The following is an 18,481-nucleotide window of genomic DNA, read 5'->3' on the forward strand; positions in this document are numbered from 1 at the left end:
GTTGGTATCTTCTATTCTTAAGTTTGTCTAAGAAACCGAATTCTGTGTTGCCCTTTTTTTTTGTCACAAGGATTTTGATTTTGTTCTGTTGTCGATTATACTAGAAGATCCATGTCTCACTTTAAAAAGTTTCAAGCATTGATCATATTAATTGCCATGTATTTGCTTTTTGCATGATTATTTAGTCTATTTCTATATTGCTGATAAGAAAAGAAAAAAAATAACAGCACCTAACAAAAAAGTGTATAAATAGTAGAATAGAGCTCAATGATGTAATTGATAGTTTTTTTCTGTTAGAAAAGTAAAAGCCTTGATATGATAAGCATGAATGTTGGTTATCTAGAAACCTTTGGATAATAGTCTTCTGTTTTTGCCATGGATTATGTGATCAAAGAAAATTCTAATAGTATTCCTACTATGATTCCTCAATTTGATCTGGGTCAAATCATGAGGAAAAACGATTGTACAAAAGATGCAATTCTTAGATAGAAAAAAAAATGATTAGACAGAGCAATAAGCCTCATAGCCTAGAAACTTTGCCTCCTGGTATTGCATCTCCTTCGCCACTTGTAATATGATAAATGGTTCATTGCTTCAACTTTTGGTATGAATCAATATCAACTTTTTTAAGTAAAAAATGAAAAGTAACATCTGTAATTTACCTGTAGTATTTGTCAGATTATCTTGAAAACTTATACTGTGTAATGAAAAAAATCTTTTATGAACATTTTCTTAAGGAGAAAGTGTATGCTGACATGACATGCTTTACATAACTTTTAGCCAATACAATCACATTTTTTCATGGTTCACCTCCAACCAATAAAGTTTTTGTGTTACCTGGACATAGCAAGAGAGTGCAACTTTGTTTACTTGTTGATATTTAGCAAATGTGTTCTACAATCATGTACTGTTTGACGCTGCACTCTTATTTTTATCAGTTGTATTTCACATAGTGACCCTTTAATTCAGCCTATAATGAAACCATTTAACCACTTATCCAATATCAGAAAAATATGCTTTATTAACAGCAACAGGGACCTTTACATAATATAAACATGATGACATTTCTCAAACTTTACAATATGTCAGATATATGTATAGTTCATAGAATTACAATTAAGTAGTTTTTTTCCTGAAGTTGCTGCAATTAATAACCGTCCAGTCCTGCACTTTGTCCATCATTTTGACTAAGGTTGCTCCCTTGATTGCTGCGAAAAAACTGCGCTAAAGACAAAAAACCAGCCTCTCCAAAATATGCTCATATGACTTCCTCAAGAAACCATGTGAAGCAAACTATACAACTTCATATCCTCTTTTGTTCATCATATATATTCTTGAAACTCTTGGTTGCTATTTTTTGTCATCATATTAGAATTCATTAACATTCTCTCCATCGCTAGAAGTTAATGGATCCTAATATATGATATTAAGTAATTAAAATAAACTTTAAATTAGACAATTAGCATGCCAATGTATCTCTACTTGAGACCTAATTCTGCTGGAAGGTGTGTAACTGCAACTAAAATAGCTTGACAGCTACATATGAATGATAGTTATGGTGTTATTAGGATATCTTTATAGCCATTTTGTACCTGTTTTTCCAACTAGAATTGTTATACATGGCTGCCCTTCAGCCGTCGGCTGAGGGGCAAGGATCTCCTACAGGAAAAAAATCTTTCTCCCAACTTTTTTCACAACCTTCAACATCTGTTATCCCAATTCGGCAAGCGACTGTCTACAAAGGTGAAGCTGCAGTCATTTTCTCCAGAGCAGATGCAGAAAAACTTGCGGAGCCTTTTCGATGGTCTTTAGTTGGAAAATTCTCTCATGGGAGACCTTCTTTAGAAGATATTCGCAAGTTCTTTGCTTCATTAAATCTAAAAGACCACATTTTCATTGGCTTGATGGATTATAGGCATGTTCTAATCAAGTGCTCCGCTGAAGCAGATTTTAACAGGATTTGGACGAGAGGGATTTGGCAGTTAGGCAAATTTCCAATGCGTGTATTTCGATGGTCCCAGGAATTTCATGTGCTCAGAGAATCCTCTCTGGTTCCAGTTTGGGTTGAACTTCCAAATTTACCTATCCATTATTTTGATAAACATTCGTTGTTTTCCATATTATCTCCAGTAGGAAGACCATTGTTTTTGGATTTGGCAACGGCTGCTGGGACGCGTCCTAGTGTGGCAAGGGTATGCGTGGAGATCGATGTAGCAAAGCCTGTTTTATCGAGAATCTGGGTGGCGGTTGAAGGAGAAACCGGCTTTTGGCAAAAAATTGTACCAGACGATATGCCAAGATATTGCTCAGCTTGCTGGAGATTGGGTCATTCATCTGAAAACTGCAAGAAGAACTTCGTCGATGGGGGACATCAACACCAAAACAATCAAACCAAAAGGCTTAAGCATGGTTCAAAGCTGTCTGGAAATACTCAGCATAAATTAGTCATTACAAATGAATGTAATGACTTAGAAGCTAAAGATAAATTATCAAAAGAGGGTACAATAGCTCCTGAACAAATGCAAAGTTCTGGTGAGAAAGAAGACGAAGGAATTACAACAGCTGTAACAAAGGAATCTGAGGGAACTGCTGATAAATGCAACACTGAAGCCAAAGGGAAAGCATCAATGGAATTCAAGTCAGCTACTGAAGAGGCTCGACTTACGGGCGTAATCCAAATTGAAGGAACGTCAATAGGTGCAATGTCTGGAGCACCTGAGCAAAACGATGCAGTTGCCGACGCTTACATGGTCAAGGAGGGAAAAAAAACAGCAGCTTTAACAACTGATGCACATCCACAGTCGGTTGCTGATGGCACCATGCATGTCCATAAGGAGCATTCGGTAGTGGAAGACCAATTGACAGTTTGCTATGGAAATGATTGTGAGGGGCCACAAAGTCTCAGGAAACATAACGTGGGAATGGTTCAGCATCAAATGATCGACACCACAAGCACAACTAATCAACTGTCCGACAATTCCAATGGGAATATTTCAACGGGGCCCCAGCTTATTGAGGAGCATAATTTGGGATTAGTTTATAATGAAAGGTCCGACACCAATAATCTTTATGTTGACTTGCGTGGAGATGATGATGAAGATTCCAAATCCAATGCGGCTGATGAAGTAGCTTTGCCAACTAACGCAGGAAATTTATCTCCGAGATTGGTTATACCACGTGAGAAGTTGGCTGAGCCATCAATACACACTCTAAACATTGACCAATCTGTAGGTGTTCAAATGGATTGCCGACAAGATCGTGTTAAGGGTGTGCGAGAGCTGGCTTCACATCCGACAGACAGCTACGTTCAGCGACATCATCTCAAAACTCTTTCCAGGTTTTTTCTCATGATTAATGGTTTATTTTGGAATATCAGAGGGGTTGCAAAAGCCCCTAATCTAAGAAGATTGATAAATTTAGTTCGTGCTCATCATTTGAAGTTTGTTGTCATTTGTGAACCGAAGTTAGACGTGTCCAAAATTGAGTCCATTCGTCTACGATTATTATTTGATTATTCCTTTGTTAACTTATCGGGTGATATTTGGATATTCTATAATAGCCCTTTTGTGTGTTCCATTATTGGTAGTTCGGATCAGCATATTTCCATACATGTTCAAAGTCAATTGTTTTCTTCTCCAATCATCATGTCTTTTGTCCATGCTAAATGTTCATTAGAGGAGCGGTGTGGCTTATGGTGTTCTTTATTAAATGATAAGCCTGTGTCACTACCTTGGTGTATTGGGGGTGACTTTAATGTTATTTTAGCCCCTCACGAAAAACGAGGTGGACGTCCGTTTGCTATAGCGGAAGGAGCGGATTTCATGTCTTTTATGGAAGAGGCAGGGGTTTTGGATGTTGGCTTTTCAGGAGCTAGTTTCACGTGGTCTAATAATCGGAGAGGTAGAGCTCGGGTTTCAAAGAGATTAGATAGATTTTTAATTAATGGGTCTTGTTTGGATCTCTCAGACGTGATTCTGTACTCCATCTGTCAAGACATCCCTCGGATCATGCACCATTGAAAATTACTTTTTCTGATCGATCAGACAATAGTCCACGACCTTTCAGATTTTTGAATGTCTGGACGAGCAAACCAGAACTATTGGATGTGATTCGACAGTCTTGGAATCAAGATGTGAGTGGATCTCCGCTACGTGTTTTGTGCTCTAAATTATTGGCAACGAGGAGGGCTATTCATACATGGAACAAGCAACATTTTGGGAATATATTTGATGCTGTACGTTCTGCGGAAGTGGTGGTCCAACAAGCAGAAGAATCGATGGATCAATATGCATCGGAGGAATCTCAGGTTGAGCTCAGTAAGGCTCAGGCAGAGTTGCGGAATGCATTGTCAATAGAAGAGCAATTTTGGAGTCAAAAAGCCAGGGCAAAATGGCTTAAAGAAGGAGATCGTAATTCAAAATATTTCCATGCGGTTGTAAGACAGAGACGAATTAAAGGAATGATACACCGAATCAAAAAGTCAAACGGAGTTTGGGTGGACACCAATGCTGACATAGCAACTGAGGCCATATCATATTTCTCTGATCTCTTTACTGGATATCTTGAGTCATCTTCTGATATGCAACATATGATTCCGCACATGATATCGGAAGAGGAAAATAGAAAATTAGAAGAAATGCCTTCGATTGAAGAGATTCATCGAGTTCTAAAGTCAATGGATGGAGATAGTGCTGCTGGCCCCGATGGCTTCACAGGCAAATTTTTTACATTCGCCTGGAAAATTATTGCTCAAGATGTTTACAAGGCAATTCTCAGTTTTTTCTGTGGTGCAGAGTTACCTCGTTTTATCACCTCTACCTCAATTGTATTAATTCCAAAAAAACCAAATCCTCAGGAGTTTTCTCATTATAGGCCAATCAGTCTGTGTAACTTCTTCAATAAGATGCTATCCAGGATCTTAGCTGATAGACTGGCTTCTCTATTGTCCAAAATTATCTCGCCCCAACAGACAGGCTTTGTGAAGGGCCGTAATATAACAGAAAATTTTCTGCTAGCACAGGAGGTAGTATCGGGTATTGGGAAAAAAACTAGAGGTGGTAATGTGGTAATGAAGCTGGACATGTCTAAGGCATATGACCGAGTGGCATGGGATCATATCATTGGTGTTCTCAGGAGATTTGGCTTTGGAGAAAGATTCATTGATTTGGTTTGGCGATTGATCTCCAATGTCTGGTTTTCTATCATTATAAATGGGGCATCGCATGGTTTCTTTAAATCTACACGAGGCCTACGTCAGGGTGATCCATTATCGCCTGCTTTATTCATTATAGGAGCTGAGGTGTTATCTAGAGGATTGAATAATCTTGCTATGCAATCGGGGTTTGTGGGTTTCAAAGTCCCCTTGGCATGTCCTACTATAACTCATTTGGCTTTTGCGGATGATATTCTAATTTTTTCAAATGGATCCTCTTATTCTCTAAAGATTATCATGCAGGTGCTAGATGCGTATCAAAGGTGTTCTGGACAATTGATAAATGTGCTGAAAAGTTGCTACTTAGTACATCCCTCGATATCACCGGCAAGAAGAAGGGTGATTGAACGTATCACCAAATTTAATTATCAACCATTTCCGATACGTTATTTGGGATTCCCCCTCTACTTTGGCAGATGTAAATCATCATATTTTGGGGAAGCTTGCCAATCTATCCTAGGGAGAATAAGGTCATGGAAATCAAGGATGCTTTCTTTTGGAGGCAAAATAGTTCTAATCAAACATGTGTTGGCAACGATGCCAGTACATCTGTTGTCAGCAGCGGTTATCCCGGGTAAGGTATTTAGAACTATAGAAAAAGCCTTCTCGACCTTCCTATGGGGGTCATCCTCCGATGAGTCTAAATTTCACTGGATACGGTGGTCTCAGATGTGCTATCCGGTTGATGAGGGAGGAGTTGGTTTCCGGAGGTTACAGGACATCTACACAGCATTCTCATTCAAGTTTTGGTGGAACTTCAGAAAGGGATACTCGTTGTGGGCTTCGTTCATGAAAGCTAAGTATTGTAGACTACTACATCCTTGTCAGGTAGAAATCAGGTCAATGGACTCCGCAATCTGGAGAAGGATGGTCAATGTAAGTCGACAAGTGGAGCTATCTATGCTATGGGATATAAAAAACGGAGCTTGTCATTTTTGGTACGACAATTGGTTGGGAGGGGGTGCCTTATTTCTCCGTACGACGGTTGTCTCTAATTTGTCGTTTGGTGATTTTATCATCAATGGACACTGGGATGTGATTAGATTATATCAGACCTTGCCGACGGATCTGGTTCCCTCTATTTTAGAGCATCCAGTCCCGGAAGACTGGGGTGAAGCTGAAGTCATTTGGATGTCCACAACATCTGGAAACTTCTCTCTAGCTTCGGCATTCCGGGATATTAGGCAAGCATGAAACAAGTCTATGGTTTTTGATAGCATTTGGCATCCTCAGATCCCACTCAAAATTTCATTCTTCATGTTAAGATTGTTGCTGGAAAGGCTGCCTTTACCGGATAGGTTATGTAATCTTGGTTTACATTTACCATCAAAGTGTTTCTGCTGCGATACCGCATCAGAGGAGTCAATTGAACATTTATTTTCCAAAGGCCATATAGCTTCAACAGTTTGGAATTACTTTGGAGCTTCATGTGGATTGACTTTTCCAGGCTCTTCTTTACGCTCCCGTATAGTGAGTTGGTGGTTGCACTCATATGATTCAGAGATACAGCGATTTATTGGACGCATTCTTCCCAGTATAGTATGTTGGCAAATTTGGAAAGCAAGAAATAAAGCTTTTTTTGAGGATGTACATATGAGATCGCCCCGCCATTTGTGTTGCCATTTCCTTGGAAATCCATACCATTGTGGAAATTTATTTCAAACAAGTTTTCAAGGCACATTCAATCTATCATTTGTATGATTGGCCGTATTCATCTCACACTTATGTCACGTACAAACTTGTTTGTTGGGAACCAAAGGAAACCGGTCGGTTTACACTAAATACCGATGGCTGTTCTAAGGGTAATCCAGGATTGGGTGGAGGAGGTGGGGTTCTTCGGGATTCACATGGCATTCCTTTGATTGGTTTTTCGGCATATCTTGGAGAAACTACATGTCTAAGTGCAGAGGCCCGGGCTCTTCTTATTGGCATTCAAACATGCATACATTGGGGTTTTGAGAATCTCTATATTCAATCGGATTCTTTGGTATTAATTGGAATTCTTCAGAAACGTATTCACTGCCCTTGGAAGATTCGACGAGAGATTAGGCATATTTGGCAGTTCGTGGAAGATCCTGATCGTTTTTCACATTGTTATAGGGAAGCTAACACAGTCGTTGATGCATTGTCCAATGTGGGCGTCTCTCATCCAGAGCATCAACTCAAGTTATACGACTCCTTCCACATGTTTCCAACTATGGCTCGTGGAGCAATTCGCCTCGACAGATTAGGGATGCCTTCAATTCGGAAAATTAAGCATATGAAGGGCTGAGGATAATGGAGAATTGGAGCTATTTTGCTTTTCAACTAAGCACCAAACATTTCTGGTTCATTTGTTGTCTTTAGAGTTCAATCCTGTACTTCAAAATGGTGTTTCTTTCTGTGTAACAATTATTCTCATCAATAAAAGACTACAAATTTAAAGAAAAAAAAAGACTATATTTTTGGGAGGGCCAAGGCTGTGCATTGCAAAACATGTTTCCTCTAGTATTGTGCTAGAATGAAATAATTTTTAAGAAGTAAAAATAAAATGAGAAATCCGTAATGATCAACCGATCGGAGCACATCGATTAGGAAATAGGCGGACACAGGACAATGTGTAAATGGATTGTTTGGTTCGTGGTTGAGTAATTGGCAGTGCATAATAAGTTGTAAAATTTCATATGGAAAGGTAGACAGTAGGGCGAGCAATGGTGCAAATTTGGTAAATTCGGTGCAATGAATTTGTTAAATTCGGTTATTTGATTGGTAAATCTTTAAACCTATTTGGCGATTTCAATTTCGAATCGGGGGTAACCAATTTCATTTCACTTCCAAATTAAATTCAGAAATGGTTTGCTATAGGTAGGTCCTATAATAGATGATGTTAAGGAGGCAATACTAGACACTCAGATTATTGATCTCAATTGGGCTCCAAGGTATTGTAATAAAGATGCAGACACTTTAGCACACTGCTAAATCGGGCTCTTTAATTGATTCCATATGGAAATTATCTCCAAACTTTGTAAAACAATTTGTGTTGAATGATTTCCAACAGATTTAGTAGTAACATTTTGTATGTTTCTTATTAAAAAAATTTGAAAATGGTAATGACAACGGGTTAACTATTTTCAAGAGCAGGGAAATGGGAAATCAAAGGTGAAAAAGAACCGTTCATCAGCCCATAAAATCTACTTTTTGGGTCTCACAGTCTGAGTTCTTCCATTGCAAGGAGATAGCATCGACAACGAGTTCTGCGGTCTTTCTATCTTTTTCTCTGCCGTCTTTCCTGGTAAGACTAATAACTCCTCTTTTTTTTTTAAGTCTAATTTTTTTCCTATCAGACAAATTGGATAGTTTGTATACTTTTGGCCCAATTGGTAATTTCCTTCTGGGTATTACTTTCATTGAAAACTTCAGTAGTAGACAAATTGGATAATTTGTATACTTTTGGCCCAATTGGTTCTTTCCTTCTGGGTATTACCTTCATTGAAAACTTTTTTTAGGGCTTTTCTTAGGGTTCATAAGGGCACTGAACAATTTGCTTGAAATCGAGATCGGTTCCTTTTATTCCTTCACTATATACGCAGATTTTTGTGACTAGTTTTGTTGTGCTTCGTCCTCATATTTTGATAAGCACATTGCTGTCCTTTGTGATTGTGACGAGGTTAAAATTTACCAATTAAATCAACTCACAAGTTATAACCTAATACCTCATTTTGCTGCAAGTATACAGATCGAAATATAGTATAGCAAAGGTACAAGGGTCGAATCCCACAGGGAGCAACTTAACAAATACCAGAGTTTTAAACCTTATCTTATTATCTAAACTTTTCAAATTATGTGTTGATCAAAGAATTAAAAACAGATTAAGTGCATGAATCCCAACTAACAAATATGTCAAAAGAAAAGATGTTCTAGGGGAATTAAATCCACTAGCTAGTAAAGATCAGATTTGCCATGTACTTTGTAGTCACAATTCACTCTTGTCTTGGTAGGGAACATTTCCAAATGTATACTTATCTCACTGTCGTGCAGAAAAGCTTTGTCACGATCACTAGGTTCCACCTACTGTCGTGGTGAAAATCAACCAGTGATGATCTTAGGCCTTTGTGAAATATTATGAAAAACCCTTCTAGTGATTCACTACTGTCGTGTGTTTCATGCTAGAATTCAATTAATCTTCTTTCCATTATTGTTTACCACTGTCGTGCGATCACAATAACTGATATAATTTGCAAAAGATGATCAAGCTTTAACAAATGTGAAAATCAAGATTAATGAATTACCAAGAACAAGGTTAGTGAAAACTAGCAGCATACAAATCCAAATCTTGCACCAACCAGTTTCATCTACCCCTAGAACAAGAGATAGATCTAGCTAGCTAGACATGATTATCAAAATAACTCCAACTTCTAATAAAGTAGAAGAAGAGTTAGAAATGAAGGAAAAATGGTAGAGAAAGCTCATATGCAAAACCGACCATAGAAAAGCAATTAAAACCAATCCGATTAGGGTGGTAGAACCGACCCTAGGTGGTGGTAGATAAAAGCTTAATTCAATTACAGAATAAACAAACTCTCCAACTCTTTAAGCACTCAAGCTTTGATAATCAAACCAGCAAGAAGTGAATTTATAAAGATAAAAACTAGAACAAGGTGTTTAGAAATATGAAAACTAATATCTAACAGAGCTAAAAACGAAACTAGCTCAAAGAGCTTTATTGAATCTGAAAACTAATCTATTCTAAGCTCTCTATCTACTAACAAAGGTTGGCCAAAAAAATCCCCATTGTTCTTGAATTGTAAGGGGTATTTATAGGTGTTTGGATGAGTTTAAGACAAAACTTAAATTATCATCCATGACCTCATTGCTTAATTATTGTCAAGAATCTTCAAAATCGCAGCTGCAAATTCAACTAAAATACACAAAAAGTTTTCAAGAAAAGTTGCACATGTATCAAAGTCAGGATTTGCTGCTGGAATTTCTTTTTGACAGATTGCATGAATTATTTCTCCATGAAAACGGCAGAATCTACTCTTGTGCTAGTCTTGAAAGTCGTACCTCTTTGAATTATCTTTCCATAGCATCAAGAATCATCCCATTTGGACTTTTGTAGGCTGAGATATGGTCAAAATACCATCCTCTGGTCAAACCCCTGTTTCAATTTCCGACCACAGAATGCAGCTTCTGTATTTCGACTTTTTGTCTATGAAAACAGCAGAATTATATTTCGATGTCTTCATACCAATTGTAGGTCTCTTTCTTAGCTTTAAAATGATATAAAGATCACCTCAATCAGATAAGTATAGCTCCAGATATAGCCAAAATACCGAAGAATGTCAAAACTGTCTTGACTTGCATTTTCTCACTTGAACATTTTTCACTTCATTTCTCTTTTCTACCACTTGAATTCATCACCAATTATCTACTTTTCACCTCATTTGACATCTTTTGGTGATTGGATCATTAACCTGCAAGAAAATGAAGTTTTTACCATTAAAATCAATAGAAATGCAATATTATCCACTTTTACCAAAAATATATAATTTTACCAAAAACCTCTTTATTTTAATTATAAAACTAAATAATCAACTGAAAATTAACTAATAAAATGCACTTAAAAATACGTAAAATAAACTCTTATCAGATTGCATGTTCATGATCAACATTCCAGTTTTCCACTTCCTTGTTAGTCATGCTTTTTCAGTTATTGGTTCTTTTACTTTTACTTTAGTTCAAATGTTTAATTTGTGTGTTTGTTTGTGAACAAATGACTGTGTATTTTAGTCGCTAATTGTGGGTGTCCGGTGATTTTGATAATCTAAGTGTAAATTTTTTCTCGGTGTCCTGTGATTTGTTTGTGTACTTTGACTTCAGTTGTTGTATGTTCCACAATTGGACTGAATTCCGGATGGAGCTGCGGACCCATACCTTGGCAGGGCAACCTGGATGGCAGCTGTTGGGGTAACAAATTTAACGATTTTCCTTCACTTGTATACAACCAGGTGGTAGCCATGGCATTGCTCTTTCCTCCTGGTATTGACTGGGCTGCAACTTGACACCATACTTTTACCTCTTGGGACTTTGCCATTATGGCTTTTATATTCATTGAGCAATCTCCCAAGGAGCATCAAGTAAGGAAAACAAAATTTTGATTCATATGCGAGAAATGGATTGAGAATTTGAGTCTCAATTGGTGTAGGACGAACGGGGTTTTCTACCCTGCGTACGTACTATTCCTATTTTTGTCTCTAATCAGTGGTTAGAATTTTTGTGGATTTATCAGACATAAATTTTATGCCTGCTTGTATAGATGACTGTTAGTGATTCTTGTAGAATTAATATTCTCTGTGTTTGGCATGCAATTTTTTGGCTCATTTGGAGCGTATGCACCGGGAATATCAGAGTTGTTGTCCATCTTTTCCTAGGCAATTTTTTATTTGTTGCATTAGATTCGTCAGAATTGCTTAATTTGCTGTTTGCAGGTTTGCTTTAATTAACAGATTAATTGCCTCACTGGTTTTCTTTACACCTGAAAATTTTATAGATGTTATAGATTCCTGCTCACTACAAGAAAATTGGTCATCAGTGACAACTTTTCTCTGTGACGAAAAAAAGTTGTCACAAAAGTGGATCCTTTATTGACGACTTTGTAACTCGTTACAAACTTCTAATGGGAGCCAACTCATTTGTGACGACTTAGAAAAGTCGTCACTAGTAAATTCCCGCCAAGATTTAGTAAGAGCGCGGGAGTGCTTAAAACACACAATAGTGACGACATTAAGAACATCATCACTATTGCTTGGCCTATTTACGGACGACTTTTTGTTGTCGTCACTAATCACTAAAAAAAAAAAGTTATTAGTGACAACATTTTGTAGTGATGACAATAGGTCGTCACAAAAGGAGCTTCTTTAGTCGCGACACCTAAAGTTGTCACAATTGCATCAAAGCAACTAAATGTTTAGTGACGACCCGTTATTTTCGTCACAAACTACACTGCAAGAAATATGGTCATTAGTGACAACATTTTTTAGTGACGACAAAAGTCGTCACAAAACGTGGTTGTTTAGTGACGACAAGGAAAGTTGTCATAATTGCTCAAAGCAACTAAGTCTTCAGTGACGACCTTGAAAAAGTTGTCACTAAAATGCTCTATATAGTGACAACTTCTAATATCGTCACTGTCACTCTACTGATTCGGATTTAGTGACAAGAATTGATCGTCACTGTTTAAAATACTTATTTCTAAGTCACTTTCATTAATTCTACTGTGCCACCCTAACTTTTGCGATTTAGCCCCAAATGTTGTAAAAAATTCCATTAATTCCATTATGATACCTTAACTTTTACAATTTAGCCCCATATGTAGTACACCGATTTCTTTAATTCTATTATTACTCCCTAACTTTTGTAATTTAGCCCCATATGTAATTCACCAATTTCATTAATTCTACTATGGCACTCTAACTTTTACAATTTAACCCCCATATGTAATACACCGATTTTATTATTTCTATTATGGCACCCTAACTTTTACAATTTAGCCCCTATTTTTTTATTAGGAAATTGCGAATGGTATCTTGATAAACTATGCATAAATATTTTATAATTTTCTCAAACTTAAGTAATAATTTGTTATAAACTCTAAAGATATATCTTTCATTACAATAGTTATAAGGCAGACAGGTCTTTTTATCAATGGAATAAGAAATTTATGCCAGATTTATCCTTTGTACTACATGCCAAGTAGTATTAGTAAAGGAATAACAAAGTACTACAAAGTAATTAACAAAATAGCCTTCAGGGAGTGTAATTTATGGGCAAATGAGCATTATCTATTCAAAGTACCAACTTTTTATGGGCATTTTACTCTCAAACATATAATTTATGATAATTTATAAATGTTTGTAAGTAAAATTCAAAAAGTGTTACACTGATTTCTTACAAAACGAAAACTGGCAGGTTATCTTTTCAACATAAATTAAATTTTTTTAAAAAAAGAAATGGCCCAAAAAGTACCAACTCTTTGTGGGTTTCCTCCATTACATGAACAAATATTCTGCTCTTTATGGGCATTTCACTCCGAATCATTTAATTTATGTTAAATACATAAATGTTTGTAAGTAAAATTCAAAAAGTGTTGCAATAATATTTTTATGGAAGGGAAACTGGTAGGTTTTGTATTTAACATAAATTAAATATGTGAAAGCAAAAAAAAAAGAAATTACCCATAAATCTATGTCTTGCAAATGTATACTAGTAAAATAGTTTCAAACAAAATTAAACATTAAAATAAACTGTAATTTATACACATTAAAATATTTGTAATTTATACACATTTTGCAACTATTACTTTGTGTTTTCTCTGTAATGAATTTTTTAACTATTAAGAACTTAAGTTTTGTCTTGCAAATCTATACTAGTACAATAGTTTTAAACAAAATTAAACATTAAAATAAATGTTTCAAAAAGAACAAAAGTACATTTATCACTTGCGGTAATGTAACAAAATTTTCTCAACCATTATCAATATTTTCACAAAAGTATTAAAAACTAGCAATTGACAATATTAAAAACTAGCAATTTAATTAGTGACGACTTTTCTTGTCATTATAATCTTGAATAAATTAGTGATAACATTATGTCATCACTAAATTTTCTTTGATTTTGACTTAACAATAATGTCTTATTAATAGCATTTGATTATTTTTAATGAAAGTCTGTTATAACCATAGAATTTGGCTTTCGTTATTTTCAATTAATGATGTACTTTAGTGCTGTAATTATAAAAAATTGCAGGGCTAAAATATTTGCAAATTGTAAAAGTATATTTTCACTTATATGTAATTAACAAATTTTGCCACCTATATTGATGAAAATTTGTGTTTTTGTACTAAAAAATAAAGAATAATACTATAGCAATAAAATCTATGCTTCAAACCAAATTAAAAATAAAAAAAAAACATTGTGTTTTTGTAATCATTATGTGTTCTCTAATGATTTTTAACTGTTATATACTTATGAGCCTCATTGTTAATTTAATTTTCTTGTATATGTAATAACTTCATTAGAATAAAAATAATTGAATAAATAAATAATTCATTAGTGTAAATAAACTTGTGACTACTTAACTTAGAATGATTATCAGTTAATTTGATATGAAAATTTGTGCCCAAGTTTTTTGGATATTGTTTGAGTTATGGGTGAAATCATCTCCACTAGAATTATTTTAGTTGTGAATACATTACTTCATTTTTTTATTGTGCAAGATAAAGGTTTTCAGCGGAGTTGGTGGTGGAAACGGGTTTGAGAGATTGAGTTTGGGGACGAAGGTGAAGGTTTTAATTAGCTATAGTGGTAGGAGTGGATCCCTTTCTTCATCCACCTCTTCCACCGAGATTAACCCATCTAACTCCACTTCCTTCAACCACCAAAACGGTGGTCCTGCTCCCCACCGCATCGCTGCCAGAGCAAATAACTCCGACTCGATGCACTCCTAGTGGGAGTCCATATCAAAAGCCCGCACTCGAATCCATCTCCTCTCCACTCTTCTCCCCGGAACCTCCTCAGTTCTCTCGTTCCTTGCCGACTCCGACCGCCCTGCCCGCTCCCTCCTCCTCTCTTCCGCCGCCTATTCTTCCATCTCATCTTCCCTCTCCTCCCCTTCATCCGGCTCCGACGACGACTCTCTTTGCCTATGGCTATACGACACCTTCCTCTCCGCTGACTCCGAACTCCGCCTCGTTGTCCTCTGCTATATCCCTCTCCTCTCCTCCTTCTATCTATCCCGCATCCACTCCTCCTCCACCACATCCACTATCTCCCCCACCCCTAATCTCGCCGGCTTCGAAGCTGTCCTTCTTGTCCTCTACTCATCTGAAGTCAAGGCTCATTCGGGTATACCCGTGCTCATTTCAATCCCTAATCTCTCTCAACCTTCTCTTTATCACTCCTCTCGAAATCCCCCTTCGAATAAATCGAACCCCATTAACAATAACCCCTCGTCTCGGCCTCTAGTCAGCGTTCTATCGCCTCCTCTCGAACCCCAGATGGCGGTGAAGTCTACTAAACGAGCTTCCATTGTAGGCATTGCCCTTGATTGTTATTATAAGCAGATCTCGCAAATGCCCAGTTGGTCAAAGCTTGATTTTTGCAAATTTTCGGCAGATTGGGCAAGTCAGGATTGCCCTTGTAAATCTGATTTCGATGATTTTACTACCCAAAAACCTGATAATTTTACTGAAAGTAGCCATGGGCTTTCGGGTGACTCGAGGGGTCACAATGAGATTGAGGATGTTGTGGAAGAAATTCGGCATTTGCGAAGTGAGGGAAGGGATGACGAGTTGAGGTCACAGGGGGTGAGAATTCCGCTGCCATGGGAGTTATTACAGCCGGCATTGAGGATTTTGGGGCACTGCTTGCTAGGGCATTTGATTACAGAGGATGTGAAAGCAGCAACTTCAGTGGCAATAAGGAGATTGTATGCTGGGCCTCTCATGACCTGAACCCGTAGGCCATTTTGGCGACTAGCAGTCTGATTTAGCTAGATAACAGGGCACGCGAGGCTGTTGTTGCAGCTGCAACTGCCAGTGCTACCTCGAATGCTAATACACCCAGTAAGGCTAAAAAGCCTGAGATCCTTTTGGTTTCTAAGTGATATCAAAAGTGAATGAGGTAATTTGCTTTAATTCTTGAATGTGAGTTTGTATGTGGAATTATGTAGGTATAGGTGTAGATTATACGCGAGTAATGAGTAGCTTATTTTGAACTTGGAACTCAGCCTGAAAGTTGTGTATCATTATTACTGTGATATGAATAGGTGTTCCAATTGCTTATATTTGGACTTAAATAAAATATAAATAAATAAATCGAATGAATATGTAAGTTTTGATGATTATGTAGTGCTCTTGGAATATGTAGTTGTAACATAATTAGGTACAAGTATAGATTAGTACCAAAATTAAAAGAAGAAAACATATGTTTTATATGCAAACATTTTCTTATAAGAACTACAGCTACCATTTTATTCATTGTCTTCGAGCTTATAATGCACATTATCATTTCGTAGGGACATCATTGGTTTGTTATTGTCTTGCAGCTCATTATGCTGATGCTATTGGTCCCTGCTATGGAATTCCCAATTATTGTGATGTTTGGGTAAGTATATACTCCTTTCTATCTATGTTAGACTTGTTTCAAATGGTTGGGTCTTGTCAACAAAGTTTCTGTAAAAGTGACAATTTTCACTTTGTTCTAGGAGACATTTGCATATAAACAAGCTACAAGTGGTCTCTGATTTGTGTTTGATTTTCCTGCCAATTAATGAATATGATAGGAGTAATTTTCTTTTCCTTCCTTTTGGAAGTTTTTGCATGGTTTAGTTGAGTTGTTTGTGTGAGAGTAATTGATTCAGCTTCCTTTTTTTTGCATTATTGTTTGCTGACTTATTGGCCAAGAGGGCTCTCAATTAGTTTTAGGACCAAGAATTCCTTCTATAGTTTTCTAGTGCTAGTATTAGCTTCAAGTTAGCTTCTTAATGTCTCATGCAGTCGACTGATTTTTGTTATTATTTGTAGGAATTGAACCTGTTGACAGAGGCTTCGGATTCGGATTTGGGTCTAGGATATTACAATCTACCAATCAAGCTACCATTTTCGCTTGTGGTACCCTTATACTCTCTATCTCCTCTTTGCTTCTTTTTTTCTGTTATTTATAGCCAATCCAATTCACTATAAATTTATACTTTCTAAATCATCCTAAAAATTGAAATGTTGCTATACAGCTACTAAATGCACTATGTATATAATGCATATGTAGGTGCACAGTGGTTAATGTGATTTAATAGCTAAGACTAATTACTATGATTTTTTTTTGTACTTTTTTGTGTTCTTGCTCCAGTTCATGACAATCTCAAATATGGCTGTGTTCCATTTTGTTTACTTTTCATTGTTGTTGTTTGGGAAGATTAAATTAACTGCCGTGTCTTCATTATGTTACTTGCTGCCCTTTTATGGACAACAAGTGATTTTCCAGCACAAGCCTATTTTCAACTATATATACTTGTCTAAATTGTATTATGTTTGTAAATGAGACGCTCTTGTAATTTTCCAGCATATATGAGACCTTAAATTGTGACTAAGGCATATTTATTATAGATACAGTGGCTGTTGCGATTCAAAAATAGCATAAGTTATTGAACCTTAATCCTTGGTCTGTGACAATATTAACATGTAATTTGCCAAAGAATTTAGTAAATGCTTGTTACTTTTGTTTTTTTATTTAGGAAATTTGAAGGCTGTTATACGTCTTTGATATTAAGAGTTTTCTTTGTTTGTGACAATACCTGGTTTTTACTCTCTATAATTGGTTCCTATGTGCCTATTAAGAGCTATCTTTGCTTTTATTTTGTCTCTTATTCTGCTCTTTATGTAGTCACTATTTGGATGAGAGTTTAAATAAATGAGACTTTATTTTTTGTGAATCCTCATTTGATTTTCCTTGTCTCAAGTTTGTTTTGTCACCTACTAATAATTGTATTTTTCTATTGCAGATATATTGCACATTTTAGAGTTTTGGAAGATGAGTAGCCAAGGCTACTTATTAGCTCAAAAACTGGTTATAGTGCTATCTTATGCTTAGGAAATGTTTCGTATAACACAAAAATGTTTTGGGACTTGGATTCGTTTTGTACTGCTCCCTTACCTTATATGATACAACTCATTCTAAAACTACTTGTCAAACTCTTTATAATGTGATGTTGCACATGATTATGATATTGGAAGGATTATTATAATATTTTGGCATTTTCTATTGTAATGGGTGAATGTGTTTGTTATTCATTAAGCATTGTTGGTGGCTCCCATTTTTTTTATATTACTCTAGCAAGAAATACATCAAACTACACAGTGACAAGATATTGTAACTGAATCACATTTCTCCAATGACAAGTGCCTATTGTCAGTAAATCAAATGTCTTTATTGACAACAATTGTTGTAATTGAATTAAATTCTATATTGACAACAATATGTTGTCACTGTTGAAAGGTGTTTAGTGACAACAAAATTGCTAGTAATTGGACCGTATACTGATGACCATTGTTGAGTTTTAGTGACGATATTGTTTCATGCATCATTGATAAGAAGTCATGTTGTCACTAAACTTAAAGCATTTATTGATGAGAAAAGTTGTCACAAAAGCTCTTTATTCACTGACGACTTTTAAGTCATCAGTGTATACTTTTACCGACGGGCATTCAGTGACGACCCTGTGACGACCGAAAAGTT

The 18,481-nt window shown here is 36.3% G+C and overlaps 1 protein-coding gene and 1 pseudogene across 1 annotated transcript; both read left to right on the forward strand.

Annotated features, from left to right (window-relative positions):
• Positions 1 to 1,619: 1,619 nt before the first annotated feature.
• LOC140035567 (uncharacterized) lies at positions 1,620 to 5,559 on the forward strand. Its single transcript, XM_072076840.1, has 3 exons — positions 1,620 to 3,337; positions 3,967 to 5,348; positions 5,456 to 5,559. Exons 1-3 carry the CDS (start codon positions 1,620 to 1,622, stop codon positions 5,557 to 5,559), a joined length of 3,204 nt encoding a protein of 1,067 aa, XP_071932941.1.
• A 5,727-nt stretch (positions 5,560 to 11,286) lies between these two features.
• LOC113724118 (uncharacterized) lies at positions 11,287 to 15,854 on the forward strand (annotated as a pseudogene).
• The last annotated feature ends 2,627 nt before the right edge of the window (positions 15,855 to 18,481 follow it).

The sequence above is a fragment of the Coffea arabica genome, chromosome 2c, assembly GCF_036785885.1.
Source record: "Coffea arabica cultivar ET-39 chromosome 2c, Coffea Arabica ET-39 HiFi, whole genome shotgun sequence".
NCBI classification, from domain to species: Eukaryota; Viridiplantae; Streptophyta; class Magnoliopsida; order Gentianales; family Rubiaceae; genus Coffea; species Coffea arabica.

Bases quoted from the DNA above. Each gene is read 5' to 3' on its own strand.
- LOC140035567 (XM_072076840.1), top strand. From the start codon at position 1,620: ATGGCTGCCCTTCAGCCGTCGGCTGAGGGGCAAGGATCTCCTACAGGA. The intron at 3,338-3,966 runs GTTTTTTCTCAT...TGGATCTCTCAG, and splicing joins CATCTCAAAACTCTTTCCAG to ACGTGATTCTGTACTCCATC. The intron at 5,349-5,455 runs GTTTCAAAGTCC...ATTATCATGCAG, and splicing joins TATGCAATCGGGGTTTGTGG to GTGCTAGATGCGTATCAAAG.